The sequence below is a fragment of the Cheilinus undulatus genome, linkage group 2 (genome assembly GCF_018320785.1).
Source record: "Cheilinus undulatus linkage group 2, ASM1832078v1, whole genome shotgun sequence".
Classification (NCBI taxonomy): Eukaryota; Metazoa; Chordata; class Actinopteri; order Labriformes; family Labridae; genus Cheilinus; species Cheilinus undulatus.
In genome coordinates this window covers 37,389,332-37,412,634 of record NC_054866.1, presented here as the reverse complement: position 1 = coordinate 37,412,634, position 23,303 = coordinate 37,389,332, and the positions used below count along the sequence as shown (strand labels likewise).

General features: G+C 40.5%; 2 protein-coding genes across 2 annotated transcripts in view; one reads left to right on the top strand and one right to left on the bottom strand.

Annotated features, from left to right (window-relative positions):
* The window catches only part of LOC121525683 (collagen alpha-1(XXVI) chain), a 40,431-nt gene that overhangs the window by 3,167 nt on the left and 13,961 nt on the right, over positions 1-23,303 (top strand). The window lies entirely within an intron of this gene.
* On the bottom strand, positions 800-2,593 carry LOC121518761 (E3 ubiquitin-protein ligase TRIM39-like). The gene is made up of 2 exons (XM_041801340.1): positions 1,241-2,593; positions 800-1,105 (listed from the first exon to the last, which is right to left on the bottom strand). The coding sequence occupies exons 1-2, from the start codon at positions 2,591-2,593 to the stop codon at positions 800-802; spliced, it is 1,659 nt and encodes a 552-aa protein (XP_041657274.1).

The window sequence follows — 23,303 nt, the reverse complement described above, 5'->3', positions numbered from 1 at the left end:
TTCCAAATGTTGCAACAAATTAGAAAATGTATTCACAGCAGCAACAAAACAAGTGATGAAAGGAAACAGTCTGTGCAAAACATTTTCAAGTAAAAGGTTTACAAACCAATATGGATCAAGTCAACTTGTTGCTTAAATATATAGAAAGTTCAAAAATATATTGAGTTTTTTATTGACATGCCAGTCATGGGTGGAGGCCTGAGGCACTTTTTTTTTGTTTTTTCGAGTTGTCCATCCATACTGAATGTTGACCATCTATACATAGATCTCTATCCAGGCCATTCTTGTGAACAAATCCCATGAACACTTAAAGGATTTTTTTCCAATTTGGACATAATTTCCACTCAGACCAAGGGATAAGATTTTAAGATTTTTGAGATCAAAGCACAAACCAATTTGGCCAAATGTTCATCCCTTACTAAAAGATATCCACAAATCACATTACTGCAACAATTTTGTGATATTTCACTTTATCTTCTTTGCTTGATTAATTTACTTTCCTCCAAATTTCTCAATGTTTCTTGTTCATTAGTAATGCCATCCAGTCATCCTCACAGCATTATAACGAAAACAATCATAAATGGGAAGACTGAGAACATTCAAGGCAGCAGCATAATCTTCATCATCATTGTCATTATTTGTCATCATCAGCATCATCACTGTCACCATCAGCATCATCATTTTCAACATAAACATCGTTGTTATCATTGTTTTCCTGAATGGGACAATAAAGTTTATCTATCTATCACTCTCATCATTATCTCTATCATCATCATTATTATTGTCTTTATCTCCATCATCAGCATCCATCATAATCATCATCATCATTATCATCACTATTGTCTTTATCTCCATGATTTTCATCAGCATCATTGTCTTTATCTCCAGCAGCATCATCATCTCCATCATAATCATCATCATCATCATTATCATCACCATTGTCTTTATCTCCATGATAATCATCAGCGTCATTGTCTTTATTTCCATCATCAGCAGCATCATCATCTCCATCATCATCAGCATCATCGTCATTGTCTTTATCTCCATCATCATCAGCATCATTGTCTTTATCTCCAGCAGCATCATCATCTCCATCATCATCATCCTCAATGTCTTTATCTACATCAGCATCATTGTTTTAATCTCCATGATAATCAGCATCATTGTCTTTATCTTAGTTCCCATCAGCATCATGTCATCTTCATCATCTTCACTCGTTTTGTTCCACAGTCACAAAGACCTCTGGTAAAATCTTCGCTCTATAAAAAGAGTAAATGTACGGAAATATCCTCTCAGTGAAAGTATGAGTGAAAGTGTGTAAATGTGTGTTAGTATCAGGATCAGAGAACGATAGTGTTCCTCCATTATAGTCCAGAGTCACTTTGATCCTCTTTGGCTGCTTCTTCACTGAGAGATCAGTGTTTGAATGTGTGGAGAGTGCTCTGTATGTATCATCACTGAACCATACTGCCCATAATCCAGACCGTATGAAACTCTTCCTCTCAGCAGACTCGGCTAACACGCCCAGTGACCAGTTAGTACTGTCTCCAACCTCGACCTCCCAGCTGTGAGTCCCTGAGTTAAAGCCCTCAGAGCCCAGGATGGAGCAGAAATGATCAAACCTCTCTGGGTTATCAGGAAGCTGCTGTTTCTTTCCTCTTCTCACGCTGGTCAGATCATCAGACAGGATGAGCTCTGAGCCCATAGTGTTTGGGTCCAGAATGACAGGAGTGTAGGAGATCATGTCCTTCATCTTGGTCCAGATGTTGAAGCTCAGGTTGCCCAGGTGTTTGGCCTGGTCTATCAGAGCTCCTGAAGGCATCTGGGGGTCTTCCGGCAGGGGGCACTGCTGAGCTCTTTCCAATGCAGGCTTGTAGTTTTTCAGGAATGGGATGCCTTCAGCTGTCAGCTCATCCTCTGTGGCTCTGATTGTGTTTGAAAGAGCTGCTATCTCTCTGCTCAGAGCCTCCATCTTCTTGTTCATCTTTTGACTCTTCTGCTCCTCTTCCTCCCTCAGTGCACGCAGCCTGGTTCTCTCTTCCTCTTCAAGAAACCGGTGGAGCTTCTTAAACTGCTCCTTTATCTGCCACTCCGTGTTTTGGGCCTGGACCTGAATATGTCCAGAAATTTGATCAAACTTCAGTTTCACTTTTTCACAAACCTTTAGCTTCTTCTTTAGGGACTTGACAGTTTCCTGAAGTTTCTTCTTGTGTTGTTGAGCTGCTTCATCGATGGGTTGGAATCTGTGGTTGCGGTGTTTTTCGGAATCTCTGCAGACGACACACAGCAGCTCATCATGGTCCAAGCAGAAGAGTTTGAGTTCCTCAGAGTGCAGACTGCAGAGAGACCCTGAAGCTCTCTGGGCTCTCTCCTGTAGAAATCTCTCACACAGACCCTTTAAAGCAAAGTTAGAAGGTAAAGATCCCTTTTGATGTCTGCTCTTACAAACTGGACACTCCTTGTTCTTCTTCCCCTTCCAGCAGTTCTCCGCACACACTCTGCAGAAGCTGTGGCAGCACGACAGGATGACCGGATCTTTAAAGATGTCAAGGCAGATCGGACAGCAAAGCTCTTCTTCTAACTTGGATGCCATTTTATCTCAGAGCAGAGCTAAAGACGCAGCAGAGAGTCATTCCATTGCCCTTTAAGTTTCCATTTGATTCCTTTTCTTTGCTTTTCTTCTGTTTGTAGATTCAGTAGTGGATTAAAGTGCATACATTCTTTGTTTTCTCAGTATTCCTCTCCTTCAGCTGTTTGGTTTAAGCCAGGCGTTGGGTCTGTATGTCTGTCTCTCACTGCATATCTCGTCTCAGTGAGGCAGAATAACAACCTTTGCCCCTGTTGTCTCAGGTGAGTCACATGTAGGTGTGGAGATTTATTATCAATCAATCAAGAACTTTATTTGTCCCCAGTAAGGGTGATTCAGTGTGCAAAAGTATGGGGAGCATAAGAAACATACAAGCCACATAAAACACATAAACACATGTAACAACACAATTGACCAAAGACTTAAAACGAAGACAGACAAACGTAACAACTCATTTCTGCCAGTCGCTGCATGCACATGCACCCATCTATGGTTATTAGCTTATCAGGTTCAAGGTTTAAAGAATCAATAATTATTAGTGTCAGATATCCATTGACTCACAGGAAGCAAGTGTAGAAGGGACTGGTAAAATGTGTCCTACTTCCTGGTGTAGGTGAGGACACCTGCAATAATCCAGCCTGCTAAAAGTAGAAACATTAACAAGTGTCTCTGAGTCCTCTTTAGATAGAAAACCTTTGATTCCTGCTGTATATTTTTTTAGACAAAATGCTCTTAACAGACAATTGTGGACCTACTTTAAACAAAAAGCTTCAAGTAGTAAAAAGCAGGGGAATTAAGTTAAAAGGAACCCTGCATGATCAGACAAGTTCACCTTGTTGGATAGATATTTGTGTCTCTAGTATGTATATTGAACTAAAAAACTCACTAGGGAAAGGGCAGAGGCTTTGAACGGCGGCCTGGGTTCGAATCCGGCCTGTAGCCCTTTGCCGCATGTCTCTCCTCACTCTCTCGTCCCTGTTTCAAAGTCTACCCACTGCCCCCCTCTGTCTAATAAAGGCACGAAAAGGCCCAAAAATAAATCTTTAAAAAAATAAATGAATTAAAAAAGTTCTGATAAAACTGACACTTTAGCAGTATCAACACTAGTGTCTTCTGCTATAATTGCATCGACCTCTTGTTGCTGCTTGCTTACTGTTGCTGTTTTTATCTGTAAAGTGACCTTGAGTGTTGAGAAAAGTGCTTATAATTAAAATGGATTATTATTATCACGTCACAACTCCGCTGCGCCTAAAAGTACTGCCCTTGGTTGCTGAGTGGTTCTGTCACTTTCTAACCTGGCCCAAACGATTCAGATGCAAGATGGATTTGCCAGTGAGAAACACAGAAATGGGCGTATCCGTCTGCTTTGCAAGGTTCCAGTGTTAGGGCTGCATCTCAGAAACGCAGCACATCTCAGACACGAAGAATTTGAAAATTTGAAGTCTCTTCTATTTTTTGTTTGCACCATGAGCAGTTATAGGTCCATCTAGACAGGAAAATGATAAATACAGGGCTATATTTACCTTGTTGTAGCAAACATTAATGTCCACATCTGCAGAATATGTTTGAAATCCGTTTCTTGATGAACCAGATGAAGGCCATGAGCTAAAATGTCTGTTTAATAAAGTTGTTTCCCGAACATCTACTCTTTATGAAGCTTTCTGTTTCCACATAGTTCAGGTAAAGATAAACAAAGAATGAAAGCACTTCCGGTTTGCGCTTTTCAAAGTAAAAGTCAACTTTAGCATTTCTTTGGACAAACTCCATTCGTATGTACATAATGCTTTTATTTTAAAAAGAACCCGGCACGCTTCCACTACACACTGAATCCAGTCACTTGTAGGGAGTTTTATTGAGGTAAAACGTAGGATGAATGACAGAGCTTTGACAGCAGGGAGACAAAACCAACATGCAGCAAGTTTGTGTCAGAAACAGCTGCAAGCAGCTAAACCGTCTGAAAAACGGTTACTGCATAGCAACGTTGAGGAGCGCCGCGGAACTGTGATGTCACACTACCAGTGCGGACCAAAACATGGTGGCCTCCCGGTGAGTTTGTGAGCTCAAATTTACCCAAATACAGATATCTGGGATATTTAGTGAAATTTTTAGTTCAATATACATTTGAGAGATACAAATATCTATCCAACAAGATGAACTTGTCTGATCATGCAGGGTTCTTTTTAATAAACTTAATTCAAGTCACAGATCAACGTCCCGCAGCTTGGTAAACTGGGTTGAATAAACTCAATTCAGTTGCATTCTACCAACTGAAGCATTTTGAAAAGGTCAACTATTTTCCTTTAAGAGTTTTTATAGGCTTATTTGCCACTGTCTTTATGTGGCTGTTAAAACCAGTGTTGAACAAAGTACACACCTTTATTACTACAGTCAAAACACTGATGCTCTGAGTGAAATATTAATCCAATTCAAGAGAAAGTTGCTCAGATCATTAGTTGAGTTAAAGGTGTGGAGTACTTGTTTTTGTTTTCTTCTTAGGTATTTAAATTACCTTTACAAAAATCTCAAAACATTGTTGTGTTTTCACAATGCAAAAAATCAAGTCCCTACTGACCCTGCAAAGGGGCACATGGCCACCCCCATGGCCTCGTTGAGGCAACCAAGTCCCAGGCAGCCAATATGTGGTGAGCTGGATCAGGCTGTGGAAAGTGCACCAGGTGCCTGTCCAGGTGCACATCAGCATTAGACAAAAGCTTTTCTCCTGTAAGCAGACTTTTTACTCAATTTTACTAAACATTTTGTTATCAGGTTTTTTTTTTTACTATAACATCAAATGGAAGTTTAATCTGATTTTATTTCTAAAGTTTAGCATGTATATATGTCTGTATATAAAACGAACGGTCTGCTAGAGGGACCATCAGAGATGTGCAGTCTGCAGCCAGACTCCTCTTGTTTTGCTAAGCATCTGAAAACATAAGCACTAAAGTACTTGCATTGATCAGCAATTGTTACCTTACAGAGGCACATAGTAACTGCTAGACAGTATGCTCTTAGTGCCACACAACATATTCACAGTATCTGTGACTAAATGGAAAAATATACTGAGGAGCAGAAAAGACAAGGAAGCACTTGAACGCTGCCCACTTTCCCAGAATACATTTTCCGGCATAGTCGCTGCTACATTCACACAAGCCTCACCACAGAATTTACAGGGCCTCATAGACTCAATCAAACCTGATTTAATAATATTAATGCAATGTTCAGCATCCTGGCCACCTCTCACCTCCAAGGCCAGGCTCAGATAAACTTTGAGCTGACTGAAAAAAGTTGGTTAATAAGTAATTTTTTTTTTGTTCGGCTTAGTTAATCAGCCTTTCTTCTCCAGTTTCCTAACGGCAGACAGTATTACCCAGTAGTAAAGTTGGGCTGGCACATGAGATTAATATTACGAAAAGAAAACAGCACATACAATTTTAAGAAGAAAAAGGTCCATATCCTCGTAAGCAACAAACATTAAAACCTAAAGAATCAGCATGGACTGTATTTTTGCCAAACTTCATTGCCCCCCACCAATGCGGCTGGACCCCAGAAAACTTCCCCCTTTATCCCCACTTATGGGCAGCCTTGCATTCATGAATTATCGCACCCCAATTTCACATGGAAACTTTGCTAGGAGGCTCGCATAGAAAGTTCAGGGTTACATTTCAGAAAAATATCAGTTGGATTTACACATGCAGCTCACCCTGAAAAATTTTTGGGAAGTTAGTGCATGTGTGAAAGTGCAGACATAGTGCTCTCTCAATGGTAGTCAACCCAAATGCAGTTTTTCCTGTGTCTCTATATGTCATTATGGTTTTAACAGTCAAAATATTGACTGAAAAAAGGAAGAAGAGGAACGTACAGAAGAGCAGCTTGTAAAGTGGGCTGTAGTCTCAGCTTCTGGATACCACAAACCGCAGACTGGGAGCTCAGTAACATTTTCACCCAAGGGCCAGCCACCACAGTCAGCCTAAAGAAACAAGAGGGTGTACAGAGGCCTAAAATCAGGCTTTTTATACATATACATATTTAGATGTACATGTGTCCATGGCTTGCAACCACACTGACAAACATGTTGTATTTTAAACACTGTGGATGTATGTTCACGAGAATGTAAAGAACAGTTATTTCAAAGAATCTTTTTGGTTTAAACCAGCAGAGGTGGAGACAATGAAGCGTCTATCATTGAAAAAGTCTGGCATGGTCAGCTCAAATTGATCCAACATTAACATTTACCTCAATGAGCACATTTTGTTATTGCTCATAATTACCACACCTTGTTCCATTTTACAGAATTATTCATTGTTGCATTTGGAAGGGCGAGATTCTCTATGAGTTAAGCAAACACACATTAATACTAATGGAATAAACACAGACATTATAACAAAGCATTTTTGGAACCCATTATTTGTCTGGCTGTGGATATTATTCCACAAAGAGATTAATATATCCGCTGAGTCTGTAAAGCCAGAGATTATGGTTCACTTGAGAGCAAAGTGGTTGCAGGAGTGTGAAGAAGTAATCTGGTTGTTTATTTAACGTGTGCTGAAATGTGTTTGCAAGCTAATGGCTGCGGAGAGAAAGTGAAAGAGAAAAGGATGGAAATTGCCTCCATATGGAAGAGACAAGTGAGGAGACCTTAAAGACAGAGGCTGACGTCAGTCTCCTTCACATCGAGGAGAGGAAGGAGAGCTGGCTGGAGGTCAGTGTGTCGGAGGGAGAGAAAGAAAGGACAGTGAAAGTTAGGACGAGAGCAGAGAAAACAACAAGGTGTTAGAATTGGAAAAGGCTGTGAAGTGAGAGAAAAGTATAATGAGGAGAGTTTGAGTCCCACAGGGCTGCTCCAGCTGCTCCAAGCTGCCCAGACAGCAGCAGAGCAGAGAGCTGGTTCTGTGGGAAAGTGGCCCCACACAGATTAACGAGCATGACACTCCTCCGGCGGCTCTTTGTAACAAACGTGACCGAGCTCAGATCAGGCTCGGAAACAAAGACCAGTTCCCCTCATGTGGATTAAAGTCAAGGAAGTCAGATACTGTACAAATGCATGTCAGGAATTCTTTCAGACTCAAATATGTGTTTTCTCTCATGTTAATATCCCCTAAAATCACCGACCTTATCCATACTGTGCTGTGAGCGAAGTGTGTCACTTGAGAGTTTTTATGTTCCTCTTCTAAAGGAGTAGATGTCTGTGCACTTAAATTAGAGGTTCAAGCGCACCCCCAGTAAGCAAGATTTGGTACATGTCCATGGAAGAAAACAGCTCTGGAGTCAGCTCCAAGTGAACTTGTGTAAAGTTAGGAAATCTTGATTTAAATAAGATTTTTAAAGTGTTTGTCCTAGGAGGTTGATGTGCTTGGAGAATAAAACTCTGATTTACAGACATCTCTTTCACAATGTAAGTGGATGGGTGGGGTGAGAGGCCAGATTCATAATTTCTCAATTAAGGGGGGAAGTAAATTTGCTTCCAGATACTTGTCAAAGACATTTTTGTGTGTGAGAAAATCATGTTAAGCAAAATATTGAAAGTAGAGAATTAAAACATCCCTTAAAGTACATCCTGAAGGACTATTAGACAATACAGTCCTTTTCTGTGGTTCACCAAAGAAAGATTAGTAAGTCTTGGTTAAGTCAAAGCTATAAAACATTGACATAAAACATTAAAACACATTGAAACATCAATCATAACCTCTCCTGTCTGTCTGTTAAATACACAGCTACAGCTTGGAGGAGCTTGGTTACGCACAAGGATATCATGGAAGTCACTGCTTTTATTTAACAAGATGTAAAATCAAGTCAGTATTTAGTGGATGCACCTTTGGCTTCAGTCACAGCACAGGATCGAATTTGACTCAGCCATTCCAGAACATTCACCTTGTCGTCTTCAAACCATTTCTGAGTAACTTCTGCTGCATGCTTTGGGTCACTGTCTTGCTGGCTGATGAGAAGCATCCCCACAGCATGATGCTGCCACCACCATGCTTCACTGTGGGGATGGTGCATTTGTGCACGGCGCTGTGCCGTGTTTGGTGTCCGTCCAACACAGCGTCCTGTCTGATGGCCAAAAGGCACCACTTTAGTGTCATCAGACCAAAGAACTTTCTCCCATTTATCCGTGGAGTCTCCCACATGCCTCTTGGTGAACTCTAGTCCAGATTTAATCTGAGTTTTCTCCAACAATGGCTTACTCTTTGCCACTCTCCCATAAAGCTTTGACCGTTGATGAACCCGGGCAACAGTTGCTGCATGCAGAGTCTCTCCCATCTCAGCTGCTGAAGCTTGTAACTCCTTCAGAGTAGTATAGCTACTAGTTGCCTTGGTGGCCTCTCTCACAAGACTCATCCTTGCACAGTCTCTCAGTTTGTGAGGATGGCCTGATCTAGGCAGGTTTACACATGTGCCATAATCCTTCCATTTCTTGTTGATGGATTTAACTGAACTCTGGGGGATGTTCACTCACTTTCAATGTTTTTTGTATCCATCCCCTGACTTATGCTGACTTTGACTACTTTTCTTCATACTTGCACAAATGTTCACCTTCACCCTTTTCAAGTCTGATGAACTGATTGGATTTTTTTACATCATATGCCAAACATCAAGGTGATTGGACCTAAAGTTCATCTCTTGCTTTTAATGTCATTCTTGTGAATATTATATCTAAACAACTTTTTAAGGGCTTTTCTTCCAACCCTGCACAAATCTTCATTCTGAGAATTCTCGCAGGTATTTTCTTCAAACTTTGCCAAAATGTTCATTCTGATTCAAGGATGAACTAAGGAGAACTCAGGGGTGCGGATGGTCCAGTGGTTACGTCCGGGCTCAAGTCCAGCCTGGGGCTCTTTCATCACGCCATTTCCCACTCTCGTCTGTGTTTTCGGCTCTTTCCGGTATCCACTGTCCTATCTTTCCAATAAATGCAAAAACAGCCCCAAAATAAATCTATAAAAATAGGTCAAGGTCATTGGGACTCAGTGGCAGCCCTTGCTTGTAACATTTGTGCAATTACACTTGAAGGAGGCACATAACCATCACAGTACCCATATTTAAATTTTACTGGGACCTACAGTCCTGTGCATGTGCATACTTGTTCCTTATGTATTTATTTCACTCAGCTAACTCTGTGTGCAGCTTTGCAGGCTTTACGCCAGCTGCTTATGTGAGAGCCAGAGAGGACCGCCTTAACCAATGAAGATGACATCACCTCTGGTCGTGGTTTGATGGGGTTCTGGCTCCACTTCAGAGGCCCTCAGAGATGTAGATAAAGATTCACAAAGAAGGCTTGAGTTAAAGTTAAGCCCCTGTAAGATCAGAGGATGCTTGTTTCTCTCACCTCTCCATGTTTTCATCCTTTGAACCTTAGATCATTCTTTCACTCTGATGGAATTTTCTTTTGGAATACACATTTCTTAAAAATGGAAATGAATTCCATTTATGGAGGTTTTAATGAAAATTAAAACCCCAAGATTACTGATGGTATTGTGATATTTAATTCATATTTGAAAGTTAGGAGAGAATGAGCAGAAATACGACAAATCTCTGTTGGTATCTGTTTGCATTTCAAATGTAGAGCATAAATCATACTTTAAGCCTGGCACACAATGAAAGATTTTTAAAATCCTCACACATGGTGATAAATACTGGGAGATTTAAAAATGTCATTCTTATTTAGTGTAGTGAGTGACTAAATGCCTAACAACACACACATAGACAGATTCTGTTCACTGACAACTGGTCTCGACTTTCAAAACTCCAAATCTTGCTTGTATTTTTGGCTTTGCACAAGCCCCCATCCCCCCTGGTCAAATTCAGGAGTTTGGGAATCACTGATGTAAGGTACACTATATATTGACAAAAGTTGGCCACACCTATTAGTAGTTGAATTTGATCAGAGCCATTGCCACAAGGGTATAAAATCATGCACCTAGCCATGCAGCCACTTGCAAACATTTGTAATACAAAATGTGTCGTTTTGAAGAGCTCAGTGACTTAAGCGTGCTTATGAATTTAATGTTTGTTTAATTTTGTGACCTGCCAAGGGACAACAGATGAAAATTAGCATTTCTGCTAACTCTGGCGCATTTACAATATGTACCCCATATGTTCGTACATTAATGTGCACTGTCCCTTTTAAATAAACAAATATATAATAAATAACTGTCATGGATGCCACCTTTACATTGAGACAGTTTATCCCGCAGTCATCTTTAAGTGATATTATTTGAAAGTGGAAGTGTTTAGGATTGGGCTGTCAAAGTTAACGCATTAATTTCCCATCGATTCATATTACTTTTAATGCCACCAAATTTTTTTGTTGCACAATTAACGCATGCACGTTCTGTGTGACCTTCGACCAGGGTTGCCAGGTCCACAGTTTTTCAGCAGAATTGGGCTACTTTTTACGTTCTGCCGCGGGTAGATTTTTTTGTCGGCGGGTTGAGCAGACCCATTTTTGATCTCTTGTGTATGTGTATTTACTATCCAAAGCAGAATAAGCGACTTTATTACCCTCAAATACAACAAAATCAACAAGCAGAGAAGCAGGAAAACAAAGAACTCTTTGAACTCTTTATGTACATGTGTGATCATTAGATTGTTCTGTGTTAAGCTGCTGAGAACAGAGGAGTTATCTTCTAGAAGTCTGAAGTTACACACTGCGTTGTGGTATTATTCAGTAATGTCAGTATCTCTATCTGTTGTGGCTTGTTGCATGTTTTTGGAGCATTTAGTATCTTTGAGTTTAGACCAGAGAATTTTCTTGACATTATCTGTTGTTGTTTAGGTTGTTGACATGAACAAACATTTGCATAAAGAAAGCATTTTGGTCCACTTGTGTTGATAAGGGTATTAAAATCTTGAAAAATAGTCCTGTAAGGTACATTTAGAACAGATATAAAAGCATGATTAATTTGCGATTAATCTCGAGTTAACTATGAAGTTTGTGAGATTAATCGCGATTAAAAATTTAAATCTATTGACAGCCCTAGTTAAGGAACAACAGCAACTCAGTCACAGAGTGGCAGACCATGTAAAGTTACAGAGTGGGTCTACAACTGCTAAAGGCGCATGGTGTGTAAAAGTTGCCAACGCTCCACTAACTCCATGGCTGAAGAATTCAGAACTTCCAATCGATTTCACGTAAGCACAAAAACTGTGCAGCAGGAGCTTCATGGAATGGGTTTCCAAGCGAGAGCAGCTGCATGCAAGCCTCCCATCACCAAGTCCAATGCCAAGCATTGAACGGAGAGTAAAGCACACCGACACTGGACTGTGGAGCGGTGAAAACATGTTCTATGAGGTGACGAATCACACTTCTCTGTTTGGCAGTCAGATGGGCAAGTCTGGGTTTGGCAAATACCAGGAGAACTTTACCTGCCTGACTGCATTGTGCCAACTGTGGTTTTGTGGAGGAGGGATAAAGGTATGGGTAATGGTATGACCTCATGAATGCTGAATGAATGGGCACAAATTCCCACAGATACACTCCAAAATCTTGTAGAAAGCCTTCCAAGAAATTGTGGAGGCTTTTAAAGCTGCAAAAGGAGGATCAATTCCATATTAAAGTGCATCCTGTTGAATACAATATCATCACAGTCCCTGTTGGTGTAATGCAGGTCACCGAATACTTTTGTCCATATAGTCTATGTATGTAGGGTGTCAAATTTAGGATGCCTGTTCCCTGAAAGTCAGACCATAAGAAAACCTTACAGCTCTGTCAGTTTTTATTAATACTCAAATCAGTCTGTTGGTCATCAGAAAAATAATAAAACTCCTTTTTTAAGAGATTATAAGCTCAAGTTTTTCCTGAAAAATTCCCCCAGCCTCTCAGTGTTCCTCCTTCTTAGACTTAGATACTTGACTGATCATCCTTTAGGATTGTTGGTCATACAGACTTTCAAGTGAAAAATGAGTCCTCATAGTGTAAGAATTATCTTCAGCAAATAATCTGTTACAAGTGCTAGTCAGATTCAAAGGTTGGTATTCAACACTTTCAGCTAGACACATATGAACAAGTGGTGCTCTAGTTTGAGCACATTTGTTTCTGGTATGTATGCATCCTAATTTTTACTCCCTCGGTTGGCTTTCATACCCTTTCATAACCTCATATCATGGAGCTTGTGGCCGAGCCAGTTGCACAGTCTGCATTTTTCTGTGTTTGCTAATGGAAAGTGGGCGTTTTTGGAACACATTTCCCCGACACCATGACCCGTCAATACATTTGACAGTCTGGTTTGTGCTGGCCATGCACAGTGCATCACAAGATTTACATTTTGCTGTCAGCGGAGTTGTGCTAACACATGACGGTATGGAACATATTGAAACACATTTGGGAGAAATGTGTTTGTAATTTCCCTGCCATCGCCCCCCCTCCTCCTCGATCTGTCACAGCAGCATACCAGCACCTATCTGCACACATGATCATATTAACAGTAAGGATTGTGGGTAATGTCTGTGTGAGGAGAAGAAAAAATGAGTACCAGGACCTCCTGTGATGACAGCAGTAACCTTTGATGTCATGCTTAGGAAAGGAAGTTTAGCAAAGTTTAAGTCTAATGTGCCAAAACGCCACTCTTTGAGGTGAAGTTAAAGAGGAATTTAATTAAAGACGTGAAAAGTTGGCGGAAAAGTTAGGATGTCAAAAGTGCTAATTTGTTAATGCTACAGCTATGAAGCTGCTAATGTCACTGTTTCCCCTCTACAGCTAGAAGAGGAGGAAGTAAGGGAAGTGTGTTAAAGCCCATTGTTCAGGGGATTATCTTGAATACGGGCTATAATATATCATTTTGAAGATACCTTCTCTTCATTTTCCGTTTTATCATCCCATCCCTCTGCAGGCATTTGCTGTTTTGCCCTCTCTTTGCCCTTGATTTTTCTTGCCACTGCCAAGCTCTTTATCTTCCATATTCCTCACTGCCTTCTAACTTATCTAACTTCCTATGTCCTTTAGATCTGCCGCGTTTCCCCTCCTCGGAGTAAAGTGATAAAACAGAACCATATCCCACATGTGCAGCCTTCACAGTGTGAGGATATGACTGATGTCTCTGTTTCATCCCTGGCTGTGCTCAAATATAGGTCAGAAGGTGACTTCTGACCCGCAGGGAGCTATGGGATAACTCAGCTGTTCCTGGTCCTGGTCTGATTTGCCTGATGGATGAGGATCTATCTGCTAGTGCTCCTGTGGTTTTTCATTTCTTTCAGCAGCTTATCATGGAGGTTTTCCTGCCTCCATTAGCCCCCCCTGTCCTTCTGTCTGCAGCTCTATACATCTGTTTATGTGGAGTTAAGCAGGTAGAGTTCATGAGTCCCTAGAAAGGTTCCTGGAGAGGTTTCTGAGGTCTGTCAAAGCCACATGTGTTCATGAAGGGTTGGTGTAACCTGTGCTGTGGGTTTGTGCTTCCACATGCTTTGTTGTTTAATGTGTAAGTGTGTCTGTCAGTCTGCAGCCTCAGGGTCTGCTGGAATCCCCACGAACATTTAGAAGTTATATGACTTTTTCTCATTACCAAACAAACCACCATTGTTGGAGGTGGCTTCCCTTTTCAACACGAGTGTTATGGTTGACATAAACTGCTAAAGAGACTAAAGGCCACTCTAAGCTCTGACCAAAGCAGAGCATGAATCTAGCTCAAGGGTCTTCCTTAAAAGAATCAAGGAATTATCTTTTTTCCAAACCACTCAGCCACAGGCAGACCAAGCATGTGTTATTCTATTTAACATATCACCCCAGTTAACTTGCACTGTGTTAAATGTTAGAAGTGAAACAGTAATTTTCAGCTTTATCTTAAACACACATGTATAAGTTCTGCCACCAGGGGGCCCTCTGTCAAAACAATAATAAAAGATGCAGTGCCCAGCTCTGTCCATCTCCACTGTTTACTTCTTCTTTTAAACTGAAGACTCTCTTCAACATACACAGTTCTCCATGAGATGAATTTGTTGTAAAGTAAACCAAAGTTTTAGTTTCACAGGAAAAGTTCTTTAGTAGCCTTTCTGGTTCATGCTGTGAGCTACTTTAAAAACGTTCACAAGGATCACTTGAAACGTGAAACAGGATGGGCACTTTTAATGACTTTTCTCCCTCATTAATGTGGAATATAGTCATGAAACTAAAATGACAGTTCACTGTTTAGTAATTTGTACTGTATTAGCCACAATATTATGTGGGCAGGGGAAGAATAAATAATGGTGGTCTATTACATGTAAGCAGCTCAAAGCAAACATACTACATCTTTCAGTTCCAAGACATGTACCGTTACAATTATGAAAATTAAATTAAAAATTGCTCTGGTTTTGAAAACTGTTGGACATATTTGAGGTATCTGAGATCATGTAAAACCTCAACTAAAAAATGTAGAACCTATAAGTAATGTAGACATTTTAGTGCTAAATAATCGACATATTTTTGCTCTATATAAGTTCAGTATAACCTTGCAAAGCAGATAGATATGCCTGTTTCCATGTTTCTCACTGGCAAATCCATCTTGCAGAGCTCCCATCTGAACCATCAGTGTGACCATGGGTCACACTGAATGTGTGATATGTTGGTTTTACTCCTCTGGTTTTTTATGCAAAAAGAGTTACTGCTCTATTTCATTTGGTTTCAATTCTACCCGCTGTTAAAAATAAATATACAAATAGGAGCGCTGCGATTCCATAGGTTTTAAAGGGTTATTGTGCTGTATTAACAGCCCAATAACAGCTTGAAAATATCATCCCCTGGGGGCATGGATGCCCTCTATGGATGACAGAGTTCATGTTGATGTTTGATACGCAGCTAGATAAAATAAATATGCCTATCATGTTAGCATGCTGACATTTTCTGTTCATGCTTAGTGAAGCTCAGGGTCAGTGGAGGCCTAAAGACCTTAGATTTCGTTTTCAGGTGTTAAGTAAACTACTTAAATTTTGACATATATGACTTTATGGGCAATAAAGATGAATGGAACAAGCCTGTTTCAATACATTTTAGACATGTCACTCGTATCTTAAGAGAGTGTGGAAAAATTAAAGCATCGCTGAAGACAATGATGATTAGCATCTTGGGATCCTGTAATTTTGAATTCCGTAAAAAGTTGAAGACACTTTCTCTGAATTATTCACCCAACTTACTGAGCAGCATTGTGAGCCCTTTAGCTCTGACACTGATTTACTTTCCAGGAAACAATAAATTAGAATGATTAAATGACATTAAATCTTTCTGGCTTCTATCATCTACAGAATCTATGCAGTTTATATTTCTTAGCATGTTTGAAACACTCCAGTCACCGAAAATAATGGCTCAATGAGAAGTTTTATTTCTTGATAAGATAAGATAAGACATACTTTATTGTCCCTGAGGAAACATTTGCTTTGGGCTTTTGTGCAAAATAAACATACAGCACAGTGCATAGCTGCTTATCTATTCATGTGTTCACCCTTTAGTTATTTCTTCACTTTTAAAAGATCGGCTCAGAGAGGGAAGCTCAAATGCTGTTCATAATGTTGTATTGTGTATTCCAGGTTGCATGTTGTATAAAATCACTTTTTTCTTGCTGCTTCTCAAATGATCACCAACGAAAATCATTCTGAATATGTACTTCAAGCTTCAGCAACATTACTATTTACTACATTACACAATTTACTATTACAAAACAGCAAATGCTGGATAAACTTACTTCTGGATAAAAAATACAAGAAAAATCTGAATAACCTAATCTGATTTTTAGAACACAAGTGACTGGATGCTAATGTCAAACAACATTATTTACATATTTACGGGATTGCTATGTATTGATAGAGGAGGAGGACAGAGGATAGAATTGGAAACAGCGATTAGAAAGTGGAGGACAGACATGCAGCTGGACTTGAACCCTGGTTGGCTGTCTGTGTATGTAGGGTGCGATCTAACCACTAGGCCACTGAAAGCCGTTCTTATCCTGACCAGGGTGGATGACCAGTGATAGCTAACATGTAAAACTATTGGTCACTGCAACATTCTCGTCAGCCATTAATAGAGAGCTGTGGAAAAAAGTTTGGACACCCTTGATTTAAATGCCCTGATTAAACTATGAAGTTGTGGTAGCCCTTGGGCATCCTACAAAGAGCGTGACATCAGGGAAAATTAAGATGGTCTTGTCTGTGATTTTGCCGTGGTTGGTATCTTGTCCATCCATCGTCTTACGCTTATCTGAGGCTGGGACACTTTCCAGCTCTTCCTGGGAGATTCCAAGGTGTTCCCAGACTAGAAAGAATATATATGTAATCCTTCTGGTGCATTCAGGGAGTACCCTGAGGTCTCCTCCTGATTGGACATGCCTGGAAGACCTCCAAGGAGAGGTACCCAGGACGCCCAAACACCTCAACTGGCTCCTTTTGATTCAAAGGAGCAGCCGCTATACTTTGAGATCCCTCATTCTACCTCAAAGGCTGATCCCAGCCACCCTCCAAAGATAACTTATTTCAGCCGCTTATATCCACAGTCTCATTCTTACGGTCATTACCCAGAGTTCATGAGGGTTGCCAGGTAGATCGAACTGCAACCGACTGGCATATCTACCGCAGTATCGCTGACGATGCCCCAATCCATATGTCCATCTCACGCTCCCTTTAACTTTCACTCATGAACGAGACCCTGAGATACTTGAACTCCTTCACCTGAGGCAGAGACTCACACCCCACCCAGAAGGAGCAATCCACTGGCAGAGAACCACAGTCTCAAACTTGGAGGTGCTAACTCGTATCCCGACTGCTTTGCATTCAGCTTCAAACTGCCCCAGTGCCTACTGGAAGTTCCCAGCTGAGGAAGCCAGCAAAAGGGGCCAGCGGTATCTTGGTCATGCATGAAATATGGGTACCATGCAAACAAATTTCAAAAATGGCCCAATGTGCCTCACAGCTTCACCTTAATGAAAGTGTGCGGCCTGTTTATTAGCATCATGGTTACAGAGCCCAAATGGTTCCCAACCAGCCAACTAACTAACTAGGTTGCCAACTAGCAGACTCTGTGGCTTTCAACATAAACCTCAGTTCACCATCCTCCTCAACCATCTCAGTCAAAGTGTGATTTTTTTAAGAGAGGGAGTTTGTGACAGTCTGAGTCTGTCCGTCTGTCTTTGTGTGTGTGTTCAGTGCCAGCTGTTCTCCATGCCAGCAATAGCTGACCACTTGCTGGCTGGGGCGAACACACAACAGACTCCTGGGACACGGCCAGCTCTTGGACTCCGACTGTGGTCCACACAGACGGCTCACAGACTGGGCACACTCTCGTCTGTGTATCTTGGGGACGTGACAGCGATTTTACAGACGGTCCAAAAAGATGTTTCAATACATCATCCTTCCGTCCCGCTCACTGGAACAGACAGAGAAAGCATTTTGTGGTGATGAAAACGACCATCCTCAGCTGTGTGCGTCATGGTTTGTTTAGCGGTTGAGGTTTGTCTGTCTGCCTGTGTTGGAGTGTGTAAAAATCTACGAGGGAACGAGGGATTTCTTTGATCTGGATCCAGGTCTAATGTAGGAAATGTCTCAACAGGCGATGCCCACAGTCTGACTTCCACTTGTGCCAAAACACCCTGCTCTGTCTTGTAGATCGCACACTACTGGAGGGGATGATTCATTAAATTGGTCTGTTTTTTTTTTGTTTTTTTTTCAGTTAGTGGCGGTGAAATATGTTCTTTGTTTTGGTTCCTCTCTTGTTTAAATGAAGATTTATCTTCCAAGAGTTTCTAATCTTGTTTACTCTGCTGTTCTTTGCCCAGAGGGAATTTGATCCAAGCAGCCGGTCTGCTCTCATCTCAAGTTTTCATTCACTTAACACTTGAGATGATCACATAAGACAGATTTGCCACTGAATCACATTATTTATGGGCATTTTTATCCCTTTAAGGGCTGTATTGTATCATAGCATTATTGGTTTCATGTTCTGTCATTAAAGTTTTCTTTGGTTTGTGGTATTTGAAATCATATTCATTAGTTTTATAATTTGCATTTCCTATATGCAGCATCTTCAATGCAAATCAGTAAAAAAATAGTCCTATTTTTCTGTACATTTCCAGTACGGACAAGATATAGCATCCTAAATTAGACAAAAAATTCCACAAACAGAGAAATTCTTCCTTCGGAGAAAGCAGTCCCCACTCTCTGTTTATTTGGCTTCCTACTAAAGACAACACGACTCTGAATCTTTCCCATGAGCTGAGTCCAATCCAAGAAAAATAACCCAGTCTTATGTTGCCATGGTGTAATTATGGATCCAAACAGACCCTGTAGCTGCGGTCCCGCTCTAAACATCAGCTCAAGCCCAGCGGAAGTTTGGTTTTCTAACCCAACATAATTAAATTCCAACTGCAGGGACAGAAATCCCGCCTGCCACCTTTAGAACAAGAAAAAAAAAGAGATGTTTTGCTCTGGTTCATATTTATGGCAGGGTCGCTCAGCTCTGGTGTTTTCCTGTGGTTTGTGTATATAACATTAAAAGACTTGGGTGGTTTCTTTCAGGGCCATTAGAAAAGTGATTAAGATTGTACAAGTTAACTTATTAGCAAGGAAAACTTGACCTGTAGTCTCGCTTTAGTTTCTGAGGAGCAGAAAGCCATCATGGAAAAGCACTAAACTCAGCTGTAATGCCTTTAACCTACATTTAAAATGCACCAAGTTCACTGAATACCAGTGAAGGTGAAGCAGAAGTGAAAAAACTGCAGTTCCTCTTGTGTCCACTTGATACTTGCTCTAAAAACCAAAGTATCCTATTAGATCCCATGTTTTTATCCAAAGCAGTAAACATGCTGACAGCCTTGTTAGAGAAATGGTTTGGGTCTCCAAAGCTCAGTTCTTGCTATTTATGTAACTCATCTGTTTTGATTGACTTGGCTTTTAGGGGCGTGGTTAATTCCAGATGACTCATTAGCTATCTTTGAAGTTAAGCTGATTAGTAGGAGGCTTGCTCAGCATAAATTCTTTGCCTGTTTCTGAAAATGAGATTAAGTTAGCATTTCCAATATGTCAACCACCATCCTGATAGCTTCACAATGCCTCTCCAGAAACCAGTTAGCAGCATCCCTGAGAATATGTCCATTTTTCTACAGTTATGGTCAATATGCTAACATGCCTGCAACAATGATGCTGACATTATAATTGTTTATAATTATTTCTAAACAGTGGCAAATTCAGATTTCTTTAACTGAGGTGATCAAACTGTGGTGGTGACTTATGTAAGAGTGGTCTGAAGTATACAGGAATTAAGTTTTTTTTAACCCCTTCTGATACGTTTTAATGAACAGCTCACACTAAAGTATCTTACAGGGTTTTTTTCCTGTCTACATTTAATTACTTTTAAAAGTAACCCAAGAGTGTCAACATAGGTTCTCTTAAGTTGGCCACACATTGCACAATAATCGTGCCAATTCTGAATCCCTCCTTCCAACCAATTACCAGAAGGATTATCTTGGCAGATTATCTTGTAGGCCTGATGTTTTCCACTCTCCAACCTGATCAGAGGCACCTCAACCTGTAAATATTAACCATGCGCTGTATTTACAACCAGAATTTCTGTTGTGTGGTGAACATCAAGGACAGCCAAGCAGAATTGTGACTTGGAATAGAGCAAAGGCCGATAAGGAACAGGCTGGCTGAAAGAGGAGGCTAAGCGAAAACACAGGCATGGCGATGATAGGAAACGGGAGGCCCAATGTTAGAAGGACGTCAGAAATGAAGCAGCAACTTATAGTGGTGGGAGTTATTGATATATGGGTACTATAGTATCCATATATCGATATTTACAAAGTACTCTTTTGGTATCAAATAAGTGCTATAAAATACGTCTCAGCACCACTTCTCTGCTGAGTGCCTCCCTGCCTCTCTCTCCTCAAGAATGTTTTGGCTTTACTACCTGTCCGTGTTAACCTTGCAAAGCAGATGGATACGCCCGTTTCCTTGTTTCTGGATGTGTTCCACACATCCATCTGGCATGTCAGGTTACGTCCGTGTCACTTGAATTTGGAGACCAATCGAACATGTCGGTCCTGCCGTACCATGTGACTTTGGCGACCAATCATAAATAAGTAACAGATTTCAGCAACTCCACTTGCTATATTTTATAGTCTGTGATGTGAACCCGGCTGTCTTTCTCACTCAGTGTAGTCCCCAAGAAATTTTCAAAATTGTAAGAAAACATAAAAAATACTGAGACCACATGCCAATACCATAAAATGTATGAAGACCAAATTGTAGAAACATAACAAGGTAAATATTTCTGTGAAAATCTTTGATGACTGGTATTTCTTGCATTTTTGCTTGAAACTATGGCTATAGGTGGCTAATATAGCCCTTCTATCTTAAATTCAAAAAAGAAAAGAAGTTTGGAATTTTTATGTGGTAGATATTTTAATTCTATGTACAAGTTTGTGCTGTGATTATGTTTTATTTATTTTATTTTTTACCTACTTGCACAAACATTTCAATTTAACTGAAGTTTCTCCCTAAATGAAAATGCTTTGCTTGATTTCCCTTCTTTTTTAGTGCTTTCTAATATGACCTATATCTGTATAGAGTGAGCCATGACACAAACCATTGTGCAGCTATAGTAATTTATAATGGCACATGTCAGCGAGATCTTGCAAGTGGTTTTAGTAGTTCTTGTACAGTAAACAGAAAATGTAAGCTCCTCCAATATTTACCATCTATTATTACATGTTTCTTAATCCTCATAAGGCAGAGCACAGCTGAGGCTGGTGGTGATGTTTATGGTTTTGCAGGATTTTTTTGTACCAATATGTGGGACCACAGTTTGTCATATTGACATTTTGTCTGGTTTCAAGGATTTACAGATGTTACTACAATCCATCCTTCAGAAGGTGATATGAGCATCAAACATAATACCAGATAGAAATGCTGAGATGCTGCTTGCACTGTTGGAAAAGTCAGGTCATCAGGATTAATTCTCTGGAGCTTTCAGATTAAAAAAAAATCATTACATTCCATCCAACACTTGTCAGTTTATTCACCAAAGCCATAGCTTTGTTATTTTGCCAAAGGAAAAGTCAGGGAATCACTTAAATCATCTGGATTAATCCTCTGGAAACTCTGATTGCTGCGGAGATATTTCAGTCTGCACCAGTGTGGGACCTTCCACACGACTTTGAGGTTGGAAATTGTTGTTCCCAGATCCGCGCCACAAGGGCTGCTAAAAACTAAACGTCACCACATCATCAAAGAATGACTGCAGGAATGCATCACTGATTGATGCGCTAAGAGAGAGTGTCAGAGGGTGGGGACTTCCTCTGGGCTGATAATGAATAACTGTGGGGTGAGATGAAGGCATATCAACTCATCAGTCCTCTCACATTGTGGAGCTCATGATTGCCCGCAGTCTTGCCTTTGTGCCGTGTTGCATCCTTGGTGTACTTCCTCTTCAGTCAGTCACAACAAACAGCTCATGTGGGGTCATTCTGGCGAAACCTCTCCCTGTATTTGGGTTTTTGAATTTCCAAGGAATGTGTTCCTTGTTGAGCTGTTGATTGTTGTTTCCCTTTGTGGCTGTGCTCCAGGGAGATCCAAGATGTTGAAGAGTTGAGAAACCACACCCACACTGTCCCATACAAAGCTGGACTGGATGTAGAAGATTGTAGACACTCACAGACTTGCCTCAGACGTTCACCCCGTGCTATTTCAGTGATGCAGAAACCTCAGAGGAGGCCATTTGTACCCTGTTTGCTGTGGTCAGAGACTATGATTTAGGCACAAAACCAGAACCGTTTGGGTCAGTTTTGTTTTTGTGTTTAGTTATTTATGAGCAGCAGTTGTTCCTCACTCTAGGTATCCTGACTATGACCGCAATGCGGGTGGGTCCCATCTGTGGGACTGACAGCTGACATTCCAGACGTCTCATGGGCCATAGACCAGGGGACAGCTTCCATTTAGAACCAAATTCTGGTTTTCTTGTAAGAGAATGTGTCGTTCTGTATTTTGGATTTAGAGTTACAGGTCGTGTAAAGCAGCCAAAATTGCAACACAGTGTGGAATGTGTAGGTATTCATGGTTTTACTGGTCGGTAGAAGGGTATAATTTGTGTTAGAGGTAACCAAAGTGTCAAAAACAGACTGGTGATGGCATAGACAATGTTAGTAAGCAATAATTTCACTATAGCAGTTTTGTTAATATTTTGTAGGTGCTCACAGTAAAAAAAAGTTGACAAGAAGAAAGAAAAGAGGACAGTTGTTTGTGTGAACTTCATTCAAAGTGACACACACCTTACCATTCATGAAAACAGCAAAACTGTAGTAATCTATAATCTATACCATAGTTTTTATTCTGTCAAATGTATTATTTAGCCTATGTGGACTAATAAAAGAGGGCAGGAATAGCCTATTCCTAATGTCACAACTATATCCCCTCACATATAATCACTTTTACTCCTTTTTTAATCTCCAGTCAGCTGATAAACTGCATTGATGTTTTCAATTTTGAGATATTAATGATTAATGGGGGGAACATTTAATCACTGCCATTTTAAATGGTGATTTCTGCTGTTTGGATGATGTTAAAGATGTGGTGAAGTGTAAGCATCAGCTATTTTTCCAACTGAGATAAAGAAAAAATGCTATTTATCTGCAGCTGGGAAGTATTTTTTTTAGTATTTCAAAGTGCTTCACATTAACCTTGCAAAGCAGATGGATTTACCAGACTGTCATCAGGCAAATCCATCTTGAAAGCTCTGGTCCACGGTGTTTGCGCCAAACCCAAAATAGTT

Coding starts and splice junctions, on each gene's coding strand:
- LOC121518761 (XM_041801340.1), bottom strand. CDS start 2,593: ATGGCATCCAAGTTAGAAGAAGAGCTTTGCTGTCCGATCTGCCTTGAC. Junction 1,106..1,240: donor GAGCGAAGATTTTACCAGAG/GTCTTTGTGACT, acceptor AAAGACATTGAG/GATGATGATGATGGAGATGA.